At 47.0% G+C, this 17,017-nt stretch overlaps 1 protein-coding gene across 1 annotated transcript in view; it reads right to left on the reverse strand.

Moving 5' to 3' along the window:
* Positions 1-17,017, reverse strand: part of SCFD1 (sec1 family domain containing 1) — a 143,821-nt gene that overhangs the window by 22,522 nt on the left and 104,282 nt on the right. The window contains exon 20 of the mRNA XM_067534529.1: positions 15,664-15,717. Coding sequence (XP_067390630.1) covers positions 15,664-15,717 — 54 coding nt within the window. The remainder of the gene's footprint in view (positions 1-15,663; positions 15,718-17,017) is intronic.

A 17,017-nucleotide genomic window follows, 5' to 3' on the forward strand; every position in this document is an offset into this window, starting at 1 on the left:
GCTTGTTCCCCACGAGAGGAGGTGTGGAATCAACTGTAGGGGGATTGGTGGACAGGCGGCCACGCGCATGAGGTAAGGATACCAAATCTGTTGTGGCCATGTTGGGGCTGAGTTTGACTGTGAACAATAGGGGAAAGGGTGAAAGGCATAGAGTCGGGGCGCATCCCATGTAATGAGGAAGGCGTCCCACAGAGACCGGTGACCTGGACCCGCTCTTGAGCAGAACTGTGGACCATTTGGCGTTTTTGAGTGTGGCGAAAAGATCTATGCTCGGGAATCCGCAGCAGCTGACTATGTGCTGAAAGGGCTCATATCTAACTCCCACTCGAGATCTTGTGAGAATCTCTTGCTCAGTGAGTCTGTTGTGGTGTTCTGGTGTCCAGGTAGGTATAAGGATGAGATGTTGATGTTATGTTGGATACACCAGTTTCACAATTTTAGTGCTTCTGAGCACAGAGATTGGTATCCCTTGTTTGTTAATATAGATAGAATATGCACGGGATGTTGTCTGTCATTACTCTTATGGTCCTTTGTCTGATTAATTGTAGAAAGTGTTGGCATGTATTGAGGACTGCATGTTCTAGGAGGCTGATGTACAACATGGATTCTGAGGGGGACCACCTGCCCTGTACCATGTGGGTCTGTAGATGCTCTCCCCACCCCAGTAGGAAGTATCAACGACGAGTATGAGTATCAACGACGGTGTTGGTTGGAGGAGGAAGACTGCCATGCAGACATTTTGGGGTTGTGTCCACCAGTCTAATGAGTCTTTGATCTTGATTGGTATCAAAAGCAATTTGGTTAGGCTGTGTCTGTGGGGTACGTACGCTGTTCATAGCCATCCCTGAAGACAGCACATATGTAATCAGGAGTGTTTCATCACGAATGTAGCCGCTGCCATATGACTGAGCAGTTGTGGATAAATCCTGGCAGAGATCTGTGGGCTGGTCCTCACGGTGGAGACGAGATTACTATTGCTGAAAATCTGTGACTTGGGAGGAAGGCTCTGGCTTGTACAGCATCCAGCTGGGCCCCAATAAATTCCAGATGCTGGAACCATCAGTATTCAGTCGGCATCAGTACTGACTTTTGTATGTTTATCTGGAGGCTGAGGTTCAAGAAAAGGTCCATCATTTTTCTTATGGCTTCAACAATGTAGAGTCTGGACACAGCTTTGAAGAGGCAGTTGCCTAGGTATGGGAATATTACAATCTCTTGTTTGCATAGGTGCGCTGCCACCACTGCAAGGATTTTTGAAAATACTCTGGGTGCTGTAGAAAGGCCAAAGAGTAGTACCTTGTATTGGTAATGGTCAGACCCAAGGAAGAATCTGAGGAATGGCCTGTTGGAAAAGTGTATGATGATATGGAAGTACACGTCTTGGAGGTCAAGGGCTGAGAACCAGTCCCCCTCTGGGCTGGGATAATTGTTGATAATGTGACCATCTTGAAGCCTTGTAGTTTGATGAACTTGTTGAGGCTCCTCAAGTCTAGGATAGGTCTCCATGCACTGGATTTCTTTTGGATCAGAAAATAGTGGAAATAAAAGCCTTTCCCTCTGTGTTGGAATGGAACCAGTTCTATGGCTCCCATGCGCAGAAGGTGGTTTATTTCCTCTCATAGAAGGTGTTCATGGAGAAGGGTCCCTGAAGAGGTATCAGGAAGGAGGTGATGGGTGGAAGAAAAAGGAACAGTATGGAGTACCCTTTGTTGATGATTTCCAAGACTCACTTGTCCGAGGTAATTTGTCACTATAATCGGTAGAAGGAGGCCAAGCGATTGCCAAACTGATCGTCTATTGAAGATGGTTGCAGCTACTGAACCAGAGGGAGGTATGTCAGGGCCTCGACCAAAGCTTCAAAACTGTTGTTTGGAGGTGGATGTGTGAGGTGTAGACTTTTGTGTTGGTGTCTGCCTGGGTTTGGGAAGAGGCCTCTGTCAGCTACACTGCACATTATACTGTTGCTGAGGGATGAAATGTGTAGGTTGAGACCTTGGGGTAGGCTGGTATCTACCCTGTATTCTACCCTCAACTGTAGTCTGTCTCTCTCTGGGGAACCTGAAGGGGTGAAGCTATGACTCTTGTCTCATCACCATTGATATTGCAATGAAGTGGACAGCTATGTCTGTGCAGTTCAGAGAGACTTGCAATATCGTGCGGGTCATGAGTCGTCCTTCTGTCACTAGTACCTGGAACTGCCTCCTTTCTGTCAGCTGGGAGGAGTCGACAGAATTCTTGAAATTTTAAATAGTTTATATGATTATATTTTGGTAGGAGTGCCTCATAGTTAGCAGTATGCTTTACAACCAAAGAGATCTAGCCTCTTCTTGTCCCTGTCAGAAGGGGTTGTCTTACAGTGGTGTTGTTGCCCCTTCTCTTGTACCACCATTGACAAGGAGGAAATGTGGAGTAGGGTGGGAGAAAAGAAATTTAATGTTTTAGCAGGGACATATTGTTTCTTATCTTCTCGCTTTCAGGTGGGTTGTATTGAGGCTGGGGTGTGCCAGAGGACCATGGCGGGGTCCAGCGCTTCGTTGATGTGGAGTGCTATCTTAACGGATATAGAGGATTGCAAGATGTTGAGCAACTTGTGTTGTTGCTCTCTCTCTCTCCAGATCTCTCTGGAGATGGTCAATCAGTAACTCTGTGGAACAGTTCTTGGAATTGCCTAAAATCATCTGCTGATGTTGGAGGTGGTGGCATGATGGCCTCATCGGGGGAAGAGGAGGAGTGGTATAACTGTTTCCTCCTGCTCCTCTAGCAGTTCTTGTTTGATGTCAGGTGGTCTAGAGACTCTTGAATACAGGGATCGTATTTGTTTGTCTCTTTGCTCTGGCGGTGGTTTGGAAAAGTGTGCACTATATTTATCCCATGGATCCCAATAGGGACAAAGTGGGGGAAATGGCATGTGGGGTTGAATCCATGGGGGTCCGTACAAGAGATCTGGATCACTTCTGACCTTTGGATATTGAGGACAAGAAGATAATTCTCTGTGTGGCTGCCTTTGATATGAGGGTGGAGTGTGCGGTGCAACGGAGTACACTCCTCCTCCTTTTCTTTCTCCTCGCTACAGAAAGGTGGTGCAGTCCTCAGTGGTGAAAGGGAGTGGTGTTGTCTCTCCGTGCAAGAGGGATGAACTTCAGGGAGCCTGCTACGGAGAAGTGGCAATTCTGAGATAATCAGGTCTTGTGGGTACCAAAACTCCAGTGGTACCAGCAGAAGCATCACTGGCACCAGTGACTGTGTAGCGGTTGAGGACATTGCTGATGCTGAGGATGGAGTGCATTCTCTTGAGCAGCCAGTAGATTGTGCCAAGGGTTGCGAGCTTGCTCGAAGCCAAAGTCTTGGTTGGCACCAAAGGTTTAGTTGGTGTTGAGGTTGAGTTGTTTTAGTTGAGGAAGTTGGTACAGATTTAGAAATTCTTGCACTGTCTTCCTTGGTCCCAAGTGGCAGTGTTTCTGCCTGTGGTCCTGCCTGTTTACAGTCTTTGAACCTCTCCTTAGAGCTGGCAACAGAGGTGTCCGGACAGTTGTGGGAGCTAAGTCTCACCCCTAAGGATGCTGAGGCTACTGTCCTCACAGGAGATGCCTGTCTCTGAGGCAACTCCTTAGAGGATGAGCCAACGGCCTTTTTTTCTCACCTGGGAGGGAGAGAGTAGATTACCTCTTGATGGTGCATGGCAAATGAGTGTTGGCTGACAACCATGTCGATGGTGATTGCTGGTAGGAGAGGTATCAGGGCTAGGGTCTGAGACTAGATGCAGAGAGCTCTTCATTAGTAAAAGTTTTAGCTTCAGTTCGCAGTCCTTTCTGGACCAGGCCTTCAATCTGAGGCAGTAATATATGAGGAGATCTTGGCAGACCAGCAAAAAAAACCCTGGACCACTATTGATAATTGGAATATTGATCATCATGCTTATTGCAAAAAGTAGTTAAATGAGTTCTTAGCAGGCCTCTGCAACGTATTTAAGGAAGAAGCCAGGAAGGGAGAGTGTTGAGAGGGAGGTGCCTGACCCTCTGTCTTTCCTGATAAGATCTCTTTTGAAATTGCTGAGGAATGTGTTTTGGAAAAACAGAAAGCTTATCTATATCTGCCCTTTTGTATGTGTATGTCAGGATCCTCAAGACATGCGGACTCTGCAAAAACACACCTGTCTAATTAATGGTTAGGGGAACTTCTTGCTTAAACTTAAAGTTGTTTACTTAACAATTTTCTTTTTAATTGACGTTATTGTTACACTAACCCAATAAATAAGGGGAGAAAGCATGGGGTAGGTGGACTCTTCAGCAATCACTTCATGGACACAATTGGGGTTCCTCAACTGCAGCTGAAAGACAGGCCAATCAGACGGATGCCGCTGTACCACTCGAGAGCCACACCAAACTTCAGTAATTATTGATGTTTGGGGGTGTTTTACTAATCTGTTGCGGATGTGTGTAAATGCTTGAGACTAAGTAAAGTATAGCTTTAAGTGAGAACACTCTTGTGTTGTACTGTTTGTGCCAGCCATGTCGCCATCGATTTATTTCCTGACACCATTGTGTGCAGAGTAAAGTTACCAAGAACTTTGGATTAAAAGAATGCTGGGTAACAGTGGGTACACTTTTGAGAGATGTGTCCCACACTGAGACAGAGTATGCACTGCGAGTGACTGTCGCCCATGGGTATTCATGATACGAGAGGCACTTCTTGAACATGGGGCCCTGGGCATAACTCTTGAAGGGAGAGTTATTCCTAATCAGGAATGGTGTAGTGAAAGGAAATCTATGGTAAGCTAAAGAATAAAGGGGAGAAAAGAGCAATGGAATTTTTTTTTAAGGAGGAAGAGAAAAAGAAAACGCCTAATATCTACAAAATTATTATTATACTATATAAAATTATAACGGAAATACTACTATTCCTAAAGGCTATGGATATCTCAGGATTCCATCCCAGACCAAAAGTGGTTGAGAAAGAACTGAGGGCGGTTGGACTACACAGCACTATATAGACATTGCTCACGGCACAAGACAGGGAGGAGCGCATGTATGGTCCAATGGGCACTGCTACTGAAGATCTCCGATCCCAGGCACAGGGGTCACTACCACACCTACAGTGGAGCAACCATAGGGACACTACTCAAAGAAGATACTACTGAAACTGATACTCGTTTAAAACGAAAACAAAGAGAAACTGTTCAAACTTCCAACAAAGTCAGTTCTGTGCTTTTTTTTATATGCATTTGCATTCAGTCATTATGTTACTTTGGTCTAAACACTTCTCTGTCTAATAGGAAGGTAGAATCATTACAACTGTGTTAACATTCTACACTGGAAAGGAAAGAAATGCCCAGAAGAAGGAAACTGCCCCTCCTGTGAATTACTAGAATTAAGAAGTTGTCCTTTGTACTTTGTCTATTCCCTGCATGCTTTCCAGTAATCCAAGATATCTATGAATATACAGAATCTATTTATATATGGGACATAAGAACTATTAAACACTTTTGGTACAGCAAGTGCGCTAGGTATATTTTTTTCAGCTCCTTTGTCAGCTGACTAAGTAAAGGAAGGAAATGGATAAGAAGTGATTAATGTTCACTCCCCTTTAACATGGGATGCATGCTTCGGACTTCATTTATCTAGTCAAAGGAATAAGATATGAAGGATTCATTATGAGATTTCTGCAAGATAGGAAACTTGATTTTGGCTTCTAAGTCCGTACATGCTACTTTACAGAGCACTTCAACAGCACAGCTTTTAAAACCTAATGTTAAAAATTCCCAGAAAAGCTAATTAAACAAGACTTTCTCTGTTACAACATATTTCTGGATTAGAGGTTCCACAAGTCATAAATACTGAATAAGTGCCAGTTGCCTACTAAAAGTAGCGTTGAAATCCAACTTTGAGCAACTCAAAATAAAAATTAAGATTTAATTTAAGAATACAACACCCCAATTTTCAAGATAAACTAAAACTTTATAAAAGCACAAATATTCTTCCATTCCAGATTGAAAAGATTTTTCTAGACAAGCAGTTCTAAAAACTAATATTACTAATTTAATAAAAATAAGCTCACTGTTTTAAAATAATTCTTTTAATATACAAAAGAAACATATGTGTGCCACAGAAGGTGCATAATAAATCTGAATTAATTGCAAGGGATAATATTTCTTCAAAGTCATACTCTTGAATACGATCCCATTCAGGTATATCACTGCTTTAAAAGGCTTTCACTTCAGCTTTGTGGGTAAACAGAAATGTAAATAAATATTGTCTCTTGAGGGAAAAATACATTTTATGATTACTTTGTCCTAAAGTAACACATCCCTGGATTACTATAATTCTTTGTAATACTATAGTAGTGCGTGTGTGTGTCGGGGGGAGGGAGGGTGTGGTGGGAGGTTAATGGCTGAAAACTTCCTTCTCTTTGACAGTATAATATGTTAGAATCATATTATTTTTTCTTAAGAAGCATATTTTAACAAACTTCATAATACTGATTAAACTTGAAAACATTTAAGCAAGTGATCTCCAAACAAACAAATTAAGTATTCTGCACTAAGATCTATGGGTTAATTATCAAGAATTCTCTTAAAAAACAAAATCCTGATGTTGGGACTCTTTGTTTACACCAAAATCTAGGAAATACATGAGACTTTTGAAAAGAAAGGAAATGTACTTTAAACACTATTTTGATGAGACAAATGTTAAGACCCAAGAAAACAGAACAGATCACTCTAAGGTAATCAACAAACCAAGTTACTGAAGTCAGGTTTTAAAATATTCTAAGAAAAAAGTGCCATTACAGTCAAGCAATCCATACGTTAAAAATATTAGAGGGTAGTGTTAAGTGCCCCTAAGAACTGCTCTTCAGTTCCTGTTTTTGTTGAAAAGATCAAAAAAAGCAGATATGGGGCTCATTTCTCCTTCCTGGTAGCTGTTCCTTTGGGAGAGGATGAGCAGTAGGGAGGAGAGCATTTGAGCAACACACAATACCATACTGAAGCAGATTTAAGAGAACTCTGTATCTATTTTGCTCAGTAGTGTTCTGAAAGTCCACATGGCAAAAAAACACTGCACTCTGAAATGTACTCCAGAATAATTTTAAATTACAATTGACAAAGTAACATTTGTAGACACTGGTAGTAGAAAAGCTTTTACATTTAACATTATTTTAATATAGCATTTTATATTTAGTACATGATTTGAATGTGGCTATATAAATTGAAATGATTAGTGTATCATTTCTGTGTAAATAGTATTTTATCTCATTTTATACAAAACAGACATTTATATCTATGTATATTTTATGCATCTATTACAGGGCCTAGCAGGTAAGAGTCAATGCATTACAATGGAGATGTCCTCAAGTTCTGTGGAAAAAGCTGCTTTTCAGCTTTCTTTTCTGTATCTTACCTTTTGCCAGTAGGGCAAATGGCTATTTTTGCCTGTTTTGGGATAGGAAGGACCCTGTGCATTAGAACATGAACAAAGGCCAGACCAGTATAATTCTACGTGTCATTCATGTTCCCTTCCAGATACAATTTTGCTTTTCTACAGTTGCTGCTCTATTGCAAGCCCAAATACAGGACATCTCCTAAAAGCTACTTCATGCTTCTCTTTTAATCAGACCAAGGGAGTAGTTGTTCAGCAAACTACTGGCAGATAGAAGTTGCTCTTTGGGGTTTGCCTGATCTCCACTGGCTTGGAAAATGGAATTCCTGATTTTGATCCTGAACCCTAGTCTCCAACATGGAAGCAGTCATTATGCAAATCTCCATGATTGTCTTAATAATCCCTATATCTTAATATGAACTAGTGAAAAGGTCAACATATACCCTGAAATTATCTAAGTGATCTTGGCTATTCTCCATGACAGTACAATGTGATAATACCAAGCCAGTAAAAATAAAATATATGAATTGCAACCTTTTCCAGACCAGTCCTTAAACTTATAGACTGAGGAAGCTGAATATTTATTCAAAACTTTCCAGTTTCCATTTTCACTCATTTGCCTGTGAGCCCTATTTCTTAGTTTAGGTTGCCCACTTTAATGTTCTGAGTGACACCTACTGGTAGATTATAGAAAAATTCTATGAAGGGTCTTGCCTTTAGAAGTTACTACAAAGTCACCTATACCTTTCCTGAGAGAGAAAGCCTCCTTTCATGGCTTCATTCGTTGAGTGACCGTGTTAGCCAGAGAATTTGCTTTTATTGTTTGTGATTTAGCTGTCAATTACATTTACAATAGGCTAGTTTGGGTTTTCAATTATTTCCTGGCACGTGTTTTAATTATTTCCCTCCACACCCCGACATGAATGATATTTGGGTGTGAGGAGGGACTGAAGAAAAGTAAAATGATGTTGTTTTCCTGTTTGTCCAGTTCACCACTCTGTGCAAGACGTGGAGATGGAATGATGGGTGTAAGTAGACCAGTTCTGAGCATCCCAAAAAGCATCAACTAACTAGTAGAAGGGGATAAAGTCCCTGCAAAGGGTCTAGCAATAGTCTAACTTGTATTTTTAAAGCACATGGTTGTTTGGGAAAACTGGTGCATTCCACATGCAAAAGTTTGCTCAGATGATCCCTAGGATAGGATGATTTAGCAACATCCAGAGGAGATTAAGTCTATCTCAGGCAAAGAAATCCTCCACACCTTCTCATCAGTTTGAACACTGTTTTTTGTGAGATATTAAAATTGTATATCTCTATATTTATGTTTTTCTGTATAAAATCCCACCTGGCTTTACAGGCAGAGCAAGAGAAATAGAAGTACAAATAATTTTGAAAACACTAACATTTCCTAAAGTAATTTGCCTGTAAAAATATGTGGTACATACAGAAGAGAATGGTGTGGTACAGAAGTTCAATTAGCATTTGTGAATAATATGGGGTTCTCTCAAACTGATATTGACAAAGCCTAGAAGTTGAATCACACAATACTATCACACATTAGTTATATTCAATAAAACAAGGTTACTTACCAGTAACTGTTGTTCTTCGAGATGTGTTGCTCATATCCATTCCAATGTAGGTGTGTGCGCGCCCAGTGCACAGATTCCCGGAACCTTTTTCCCTAGCAAGCCCCGCAGGGCCAGCTCAGGCGCCCCCTGGAGTGCCGCGCTCATATCGCGGTATAAAGGGCGCTGCTGGCCCCGCGGGCCCCCAGTCCCTTCTTTCTGCCGACTCCGACAGTGGGGACGGGGGGTGGGTTTGGAATGGATATGAGCAACACATCTCGAAGAACAACAGTTACTGGTAAGTAACCTTGTTTTCTATCTTCGAGTGATTGCTCATATGCATTCCAATGTAGGTGATTAATTAGCCATACCTTGGAGGTGGGTAGGAGTTATCGGTGACCTGCTCTTGACAGCACGGCTCTGCCGAACCCCGCATCCTCCCTGGCCTGCTCCATGATGGCGTAATGCGACGTGAACGTATGGACCGACGACCAGGTCGCTGCTCTGCAGATGTCCTGCAGGGGAACCCGCTCCAGGAAGGCTGCGGAAGAGGCCTGAGCCCTAGTAGAGTGTGCTCTTACCGCACCTGGAAGGGGCACCCCTGCCTGCTCGTAACATGCTCTGATGCAGGCAGTAATCCAGTTGGAGATTCGCTGGGTGGAGACAGGAGAGCCTTTCATCCTGTCTGCCACAGCTACGAACAGCTGTGTCGATTTCCGGAAGGGCTTGGTCCGCTCGATATAGAAGGCCAAGGCTCGCCTGACATCCAGCGAATGTCCCCTCCTTTCCTCCTCCGAACCATGGGGTTTTGGAAAGAACACAGGAAGGAAAATGTCCTGATTATAGTGGAACTGAGACACCACCTTAGGCATAAAAGCCGGGTGAGGTCTCAGCCGGACCTTATCCTTATAAAAAACTGTGTAGGGGGGCTCCGAGGTCAACGCCCTTAGTTCGGAGACCCTTCTGGCCGAGGTGATGGCCACCAGGAAGGCTACCTTCCATGATAAAAGCAGAAGGGAGCATGTGGCCAGGGGCTCAAAGGGGTGTCCCATCAGTTTGTTGAGGACCAAGTTGAGATCCCAGGGTGGCACCGGGTCCCGCACCTGAGGGAAAGTCCTCTCCACCCCCTTAAGGAACCTCACCGACATGGGGTGAGAGAATAGGGAGCGGCCTTCCATCGGTTGGTGGAATGCCGAAATGGCTGCTAGGTGTACCTTGAGGGAAGCCAAAGCCAGGCCTTGCAGTTTAAGCTGCAGCAGGTACTCTAAGATAGCCTGTATGGGTGAGAAGCTGGGATGTAACCCTCTCGATTCTGCCCACCCCGAGAACCTCCGCCACTTAGCTCTATACGTTACTTGCGTGGACGGTTTTCTGCTGCCCAGAAGGACCTGCTGAACCTGAATGGAACAGGCCCTCTCTCCCTCCGTCAGCCACAGAGTCTCCAGGCAGTGAGGTGGAGGGAGTCCAGGTCGGGGTGCAACAATCTCCCGTGGTCCTGGGAGATCAGGTTGCATCGTCTGGGTAGCGGAATTGGTTCGGTGATAGAAAGGTCGAGCAGCATGCTGTACCAATGCTGTCTTGGCCATGCTGGGGCGATCAGGATGATGTTTGCCCTGTCCCTCTTGATCTTGAGAAGGACTTGGGGCAGGAGCGGAATGGGGGGGGAATGCATATATCAGGTCCCCTGTCCAGTCTATTAAGAAGGCATCGGACAGCGAGCCCGGCTCGCGACCCCTGAGCGAACAGAACCTCGGGCATTTCCTGTTCTCGGCTGAAGCGAACAGGTCTAGACGGGGAACACCCCACCTTTGGAAGATTAAAGCCACTATATCCTGGTGCAAGGACCATTCGTGGCGGGGAGAAAATGATCTGCTGAGGCGGTCTGCCTCGCTGTTCCGTACCCCAGGGAGGTGAGAGGCAGATAAATGAAAATCGTGCCTCACTGCGAAATCCCACAGGCGAATAGCTTCCTGGCAGAGAGCCGAGGAACGTGCCCCCCCCCCCCCGCCTGTTCACGTAGAACATGGCCGCCGTATTGTCCGTGAGGACTTGGACTACCCTGCCCTTCAGGAACTGAAGGAAGGCCTTGCAGGCCAACCGGACTGCTCTGAGCTCGCGTACGTTGATGTGCAGAGCTCTCTCCTCCGGTGACCAAAGCCCTTGGGTGCCCCGATTGCGACAGATGTGGGCTCCCCATCCCATATCGGATGCGTCTGTGATGAGCGTCACAGATGGGATAAACTCTCTGAAGGGAACGCCCATCATCACTTCCCTTGGGTCCCTCCACCAATTGAGGGAGGACAGCACCTGTGGGGGAACCATGACCACTCTAGTTAGAGAATGCCTGTTCGGTACATACACCGAAGCTAACCACGTCTGGAGAGGTCTAAGCCTCAATCGTGACAGCCTTACTACGTACGTAGAAGCTGCCATATGTCCCAACAGCTGCAGGCAATGCCTGGCTGTCGTGTTGGGGGACCGGTGGAGATTGGATATAATAGCCGCCATTGCTTCAAACCTCGTTTGAGGGAGGAAGGCTCTGGCTTGTACCGCATCCAACTTAGCTCCAATAAACTCTATACATTGTACCGGAGTGAGTGTGGACTTTTGCTTGTTAATAAGCAACCCAAGTCTGGTGCATAACTCGCGGGTGAGGAGCAGACTATGTCTGACGTGAGACCTCGACTTCCCCCTGATTAGCCAATCATCTAAATAAGGGAAGATTTGAACTCCGCTGCGGCGCAGGTGGGCTACCACCACAGCCATGCATTTAGTGAAAACTCTGGGTGCTGAGGAGAGCCCAAAGGGTAAGGACCGAAACTGGTAGTGTCGCCCAGCCACCATAAACCTTAAAAACCTCCTATGGGCAGGCAATATGGAGATGTGGAAGTATGCATCCTTCAAATCTAGGGCGGCATACCAATCCCCCGGGTCGAGGACCGGAATAATCGTGGCGAGGGAGACCATACGAAACTTAATACGTCTAATATACTTATTCAGGCGACGTAGGTCCAGAATGGGCCTAAGGCCTCCCTCCGCCTTGGGGATTAAAAAATATCTAGAGTAAAATCCCCGACCCTCCTCGGCCACTGGGACTTCCTCCACCGCCCCCAGCATGAGGAGCGACTCAATCTCCTGTACCAGGAGTTGAACCAGGGCAGGGTCCCCAATGGGGGACAGCCTAGGAGGGGCGTTGGGGGGAAGGCCGTGAGTTGGAGGGTATACCCCTTGGCAATCACCTCTAGGACCCACCGGTCCGTAGTAATGGCTTCCCACTCTGTAAAAAAGGGGTGAAGCCTGTCTGCAAACGGACGGTCAAGATCCTGGGGAGAAGGAAGAGTACTACCCTCCTGCACAGGGTCAAAAGCGTTTATTGGCATTACCTCCTTTAGATGGCCCTTGTTGGCCCCCTGCAGAGGACCCTTGTCGGCCTCCTCTGCCTGGACCGCGGTAGCGCTCACGACCTCTCCTCTGCTGGACGGGTCGAGGAGCCTGCCTGGGCGGGGGTGGTGGTTGCCTCTGGGCTTGTGGCCTGGACTGCTGTCTGGAGGCCTGGGGGGTATATAACCCAAGGGACTTCAGGGTTGCCCGAGAGTCCTTAAGCGCATGCAGCTTTTCGTCTGTCTTTTCTGAAAACAGACCCAGACCGTCGAAAGGCAAGTCTTGTATGGCCTGTTGAACCTCCTGGGTGAGGCCAGACGCCTGCAGCCACGAGCAGCGGCGCATAACGACCACTGAGGCCATCGCTCTGCTAGCGGTGTCTGCTGCGTCGCTAGCAGATTGTAGGGCAGCGGTTGCCACGGCGGCCCCCTCCTGGAGTACCGTGGAGAAGTCTGCCTCCTGGTCAGGAGGTAATTGGGTTGCAAACCTTTGCATCGAGGCCCATACATTTTTATTATATTTGCCGAAGAGGGCCTGGTGATTAGCTACTCTAAACTGCAGCGCTGCAGTAGAGTAAATCTTCCTCCCAAACAAGTCTAGCTTTCGGCCCTCCTTGTCCTTGGGAGTGTTCCCCTGGTTCCCCTGGCGGTCTCTCTGATTGGCCGCATCGACCACCAAAGAGCTTGGCGCGGGGAAGTTATAGAGGAACTCGAAAGGTTCTTTGGGAACGTAGTATTTCCTCTCCACCCCCTTGGACGTGGAAGGTAGAGAGGAAGGGGTCTGCCAGAGATTTTTGGCAATCTTCATGACCCTGTCATGAACCGGCAGGGTTGCCCATGATGGCTCCACAGAGCTCGAGGGCCCAAAGAGGGGGTCCTCCTCCTCGGACATGAGCTTGAACTCCATGCCCAAGTTCTCAGCAGCCCTTTTCAAAAGGTCCTGGTGGGCACGGAAATCAAACAGGGGGGCCCTGTGATCTCTGGCCGCCGCCTCATCTGGTGATGAGGAGGAGGATAGGGGTAAGGGACCAGTGGAGGGTCCCTCCCCTGGGTCCAAGTCTTCCTCCGAACCCTGCCCTTGAGTCTCAGGGAGTGGGAGTATTGGGGGGGCCACCGCAGATTGCGTAGAGATAGAACCCTGGGCATAGGGGCATTCCAGGGTCCCCAATATGGCCACTGCCAAGGCACCTGGTTCCACCCAGGGGCTTGCAAGCTGGGCGGCTGCCGTCTCACGGCCCTCTTGTCACTCGAGCCTCCCATACGTCGCTTGCTCCGCCTACATGTGGATCGGCCAGAAGAAGAGGATGACGTAGACCGGTGCCGACGCCTGCGGTGCCGGCGATAAGAGGAGGCCGGGGATGACGACGATGTAGAGGACCTGCCCCGGCGGCGAGATGACTTGCGGTGCCGCTTACCCCCTCGAGAGCGTGAGCGGTGCCGACGATGGCGATGCTGAGGGGACTCCCTCCGCCCAGTCATCGGTGCCGGGCCCATCGGTGCCGGCAGGGGCTCTGGAGCTACCGGTGCCGCTGGATGCGAGCCACTGTTTGACGCACCGGACATTGACCTGGATCGGTGCCGGGACGGGCTCCGCACTGGAGTTTGCGAGCCCGAAATACGGTCCCTGCTCAGGTCAGAGCTGGACCTGCGGCGGCTCCGGCGATGGACTCGGGACCGCCCACGGTGCCGCGGTGCCGAGTCGCTCGACGACCTAGAGTCGGAGCTCGGAGGGGAGCCGGCGCTCTCCACCCTCCGTGACCGTCTGGAAGGAGACCGAGATTGAGAGCGTCTCCAACCACCGGGACCACCCAGCACGGGTTTGCCCCGGGACGCAGGTCCCTTGTCCCTCGGCCGAGGGGGGGACGGAGGCGTAGGCATGGCCATGAGGGCTCGTGCCGCAGTAAACGCCTCCGGCGTTGACGGCCCTTGCAGGTGCGCTCCCCCACCCCCAGGAGTCGGAGGAGGCAACCCGCACGGAGATGCCGGGGCCGGAGTGATCTCCACGGCCCGTGGCTGGGGCGTCTCCTTACTTCCTCCGCCCTGCGGGGGCCGGGGGGAGTCTTTAGGTGCGGCCAGGGGCCGTGCCGTCTTCTTCGGCCCCTTCGAGATCCGCTGCGGTGCCGAGAGCGGTGCTGGTGGGGGGGCGCTCCGCACCGACGACACACTCGGTGCCGACGGTGACCGGGACGGCTCGGAAGCTGGTCGGAGCGCCGACTCCATTAGAATCGTTTTTAGCCTCGCGTCCCTTTCTTTTTTCTTTCTTTCTTAAAGGATTTACAAATCCGGCATTTGTCTCGACGGTGTTGTTCACCAAGGCACCGGAGACAGCGATCGTGTGAGTCACTGACCGGGAAGGCTTTAGCACACAAGTCACAGTTTTTGAAGCCTGTAGAGCCCGGCATGACTCCAAGAGAGAGAAACCCCGTCCGGGGTTCTTACTTATCACTACAACTAACTAACTTATCTAACACTATAACAACTATTCAACTCTAAACTCTAAAGAACAGTAACAACAGCTAGGGAATGAGCTACTTGCACACAGCAAGAGGCGATAGTTCCAGCAACTGTCACAGGCGGAAAGAAGGAACTGGGGGCCCGCGGGGCCAGCAGCGCCCTTTATACCGCGATATGAGCGTGGCACTCCAGGGGGCGCCTGAGCTGGCCCTGCTAGGGAAAAAGGTTCCGGGAATCTGTGCACTGGGCGCGCACACACCTACATTGGAATGCATATGAGCAATCACTCGAAGATAGAATGGCAGATTGCAGAGTATGGAATTTTTTTAAGCAAATGCTGCTTCCAGTGAGAGTCATTGTGGGAAGAGTGAGGCAAAGAGGCTAATCTTGCATTGTCTTTTGAACACTGTCATATGTGGGTTCATTCTCATTTTTTTCCGGTACAGAATGTGTTTGATGTTTTTCTCCTTCATTTCACTTTTGTTTGACTCTCAGCCTTAGTTTCTTTACCTAAGTCTTTCTTTCTCAACATCTCTTTTTACTTCTATGTTAAAGAACATTAAGGTGGCAAAAGCACTCAAAAGTTAGGAAATGCCAGAATTAAAGTTGCCTGTACAATATTAATTTGGCTTCCTTATGCATATGCATTGTAATATAGTCTTTAAATACATCACAGACTATTTAATTTGATCACAAACTATTTTTTTTCACAGGATCCCTATACAAACAATACAATAATTGTGAAAATTGTTATAGTTTAAATCAAAATACAGGGACACCAGAATTAATGGCTACTACATTATTAACACTGTGTGGTAGCAATATTATGTGTTTGAAAAAAGATCTGGTTTGCCATTTCTCTCTGCCTACAATGAACATAATTATACTCACAGGATTCGACTTCATCTCCATAAGGTTGTCTAGGATACGTGTCACTGGTAGATTCTGTGGAAGAGAATTTGAAACTAGTGAGTTGCAAAAATGTTTACCAAGAAATATGCAGAAGCTATCCTGCAGCCCAACTATATTATATGGAATATTGAATTTTGTAATTTTCAGCACCACTCAAATCTTTTACTTTGAGCTGTTTTATTGAAATATTCTGCAGGGAAAACAACTTTTCTAGGTTATTTTCTGTACAGAATTGTTAAAAGGTCCAGAAATTTTAAAATAACTCCTATAAATACCAATGACTTTTTTTTTAAAGAAAAGAGTAGGTGAAATAGCTTTTTAAAAGAGTAAACATATACTTGCAGTATAAATAACCTATTTTAGACTAAAAGAAAATGAAACGAAGAACTAGAGTAAAATGTCCATAAAAGAGCACAGTGCATCTCCTCTAGCAGAGTACATTTGAGAAACATGCTCCTTCCCCACTTCTTTTGCTATTCTTCCTTGGTCAAATAAGCAGCTGCCTCCAACAAACGAGACTTAAATTTAAATGTATTTCACAACCCCTGCCACCTGTCCCAAATCATAACAGTTACGCATATCACATTCTTAAAATTGTTTGCCATACTATAAAAGCCTAATGAGGTTGGTCTTATGTAGCAGTTTTTAAGCAGTGCAAAGACATGCTATACAAACTTGATTTGTTTCAAAAATCTGCAGTTTGCTTCTCTAGATATACAACAATTAATTCATTTTTTCAAAGATTGTGGCTGAATCTTTAGCTGCACTCAGTAAGCTGATGCAGGAGCCACAAAGGAGCCATTTGCAGCTTCTGGATCCTAGGGCCTGTTCTATCCACTGCACAGTTTAGGGCAGTCCTAAATTATTTTGACTTTTAACAGCCCTAGAGACTGATATGGTGGTTGAGGATGGCAACAACCCCCCTCCAATACCTTACTCAGGGCAAAAGTGCAACCTGAATTTCCTGAGGAACAGGCCCAGAGATCTCCCTCCACTGCACCTGCACCCAACCCTGAGCTCTCCCCCTATCACTCACCCATATCCAGCCCTGAGCTTTCTCATGCACCCTCTGTACCCAGAACCGCACATATTCCCCTCCTGCTGCCCCTCATTCTTCCCCCCACATTGGCCAGCACCCAGATCTTACCCAGATGGATGGCCAGGTTGAAGAGCACCAATCCCACCAGGGGCCAGTCAGTTCTGGCAGCCCCAGACCCTATCCTCCCTCCTCCATCTCTGCTGCCCCAGGAAGCAGCAAAAGCCTGGATCCAGTCCTCTAACCCTCCTGGGGACTGGGGATTTTTGGTACCCTGGGTCTGTTTCTTCCCAGGGG

The sequence above is a fragment of the Emydura macquarii genome, unplaced genomic scaffold (assembly GCF_026122565.2).
Source record: "Emydura macquarii macquarii isolate MOO-44397 ecotype Brisbane River unplaced genomic scaffold, CSIRO-AGI_Emac_v2 contig_374, whole genome shotgun sequence".
Lineage (NCBI taxonomy): Eukaryota > Metazoa > Chordata > Testudines > Chelidae > Emydura > Emydura macquarii.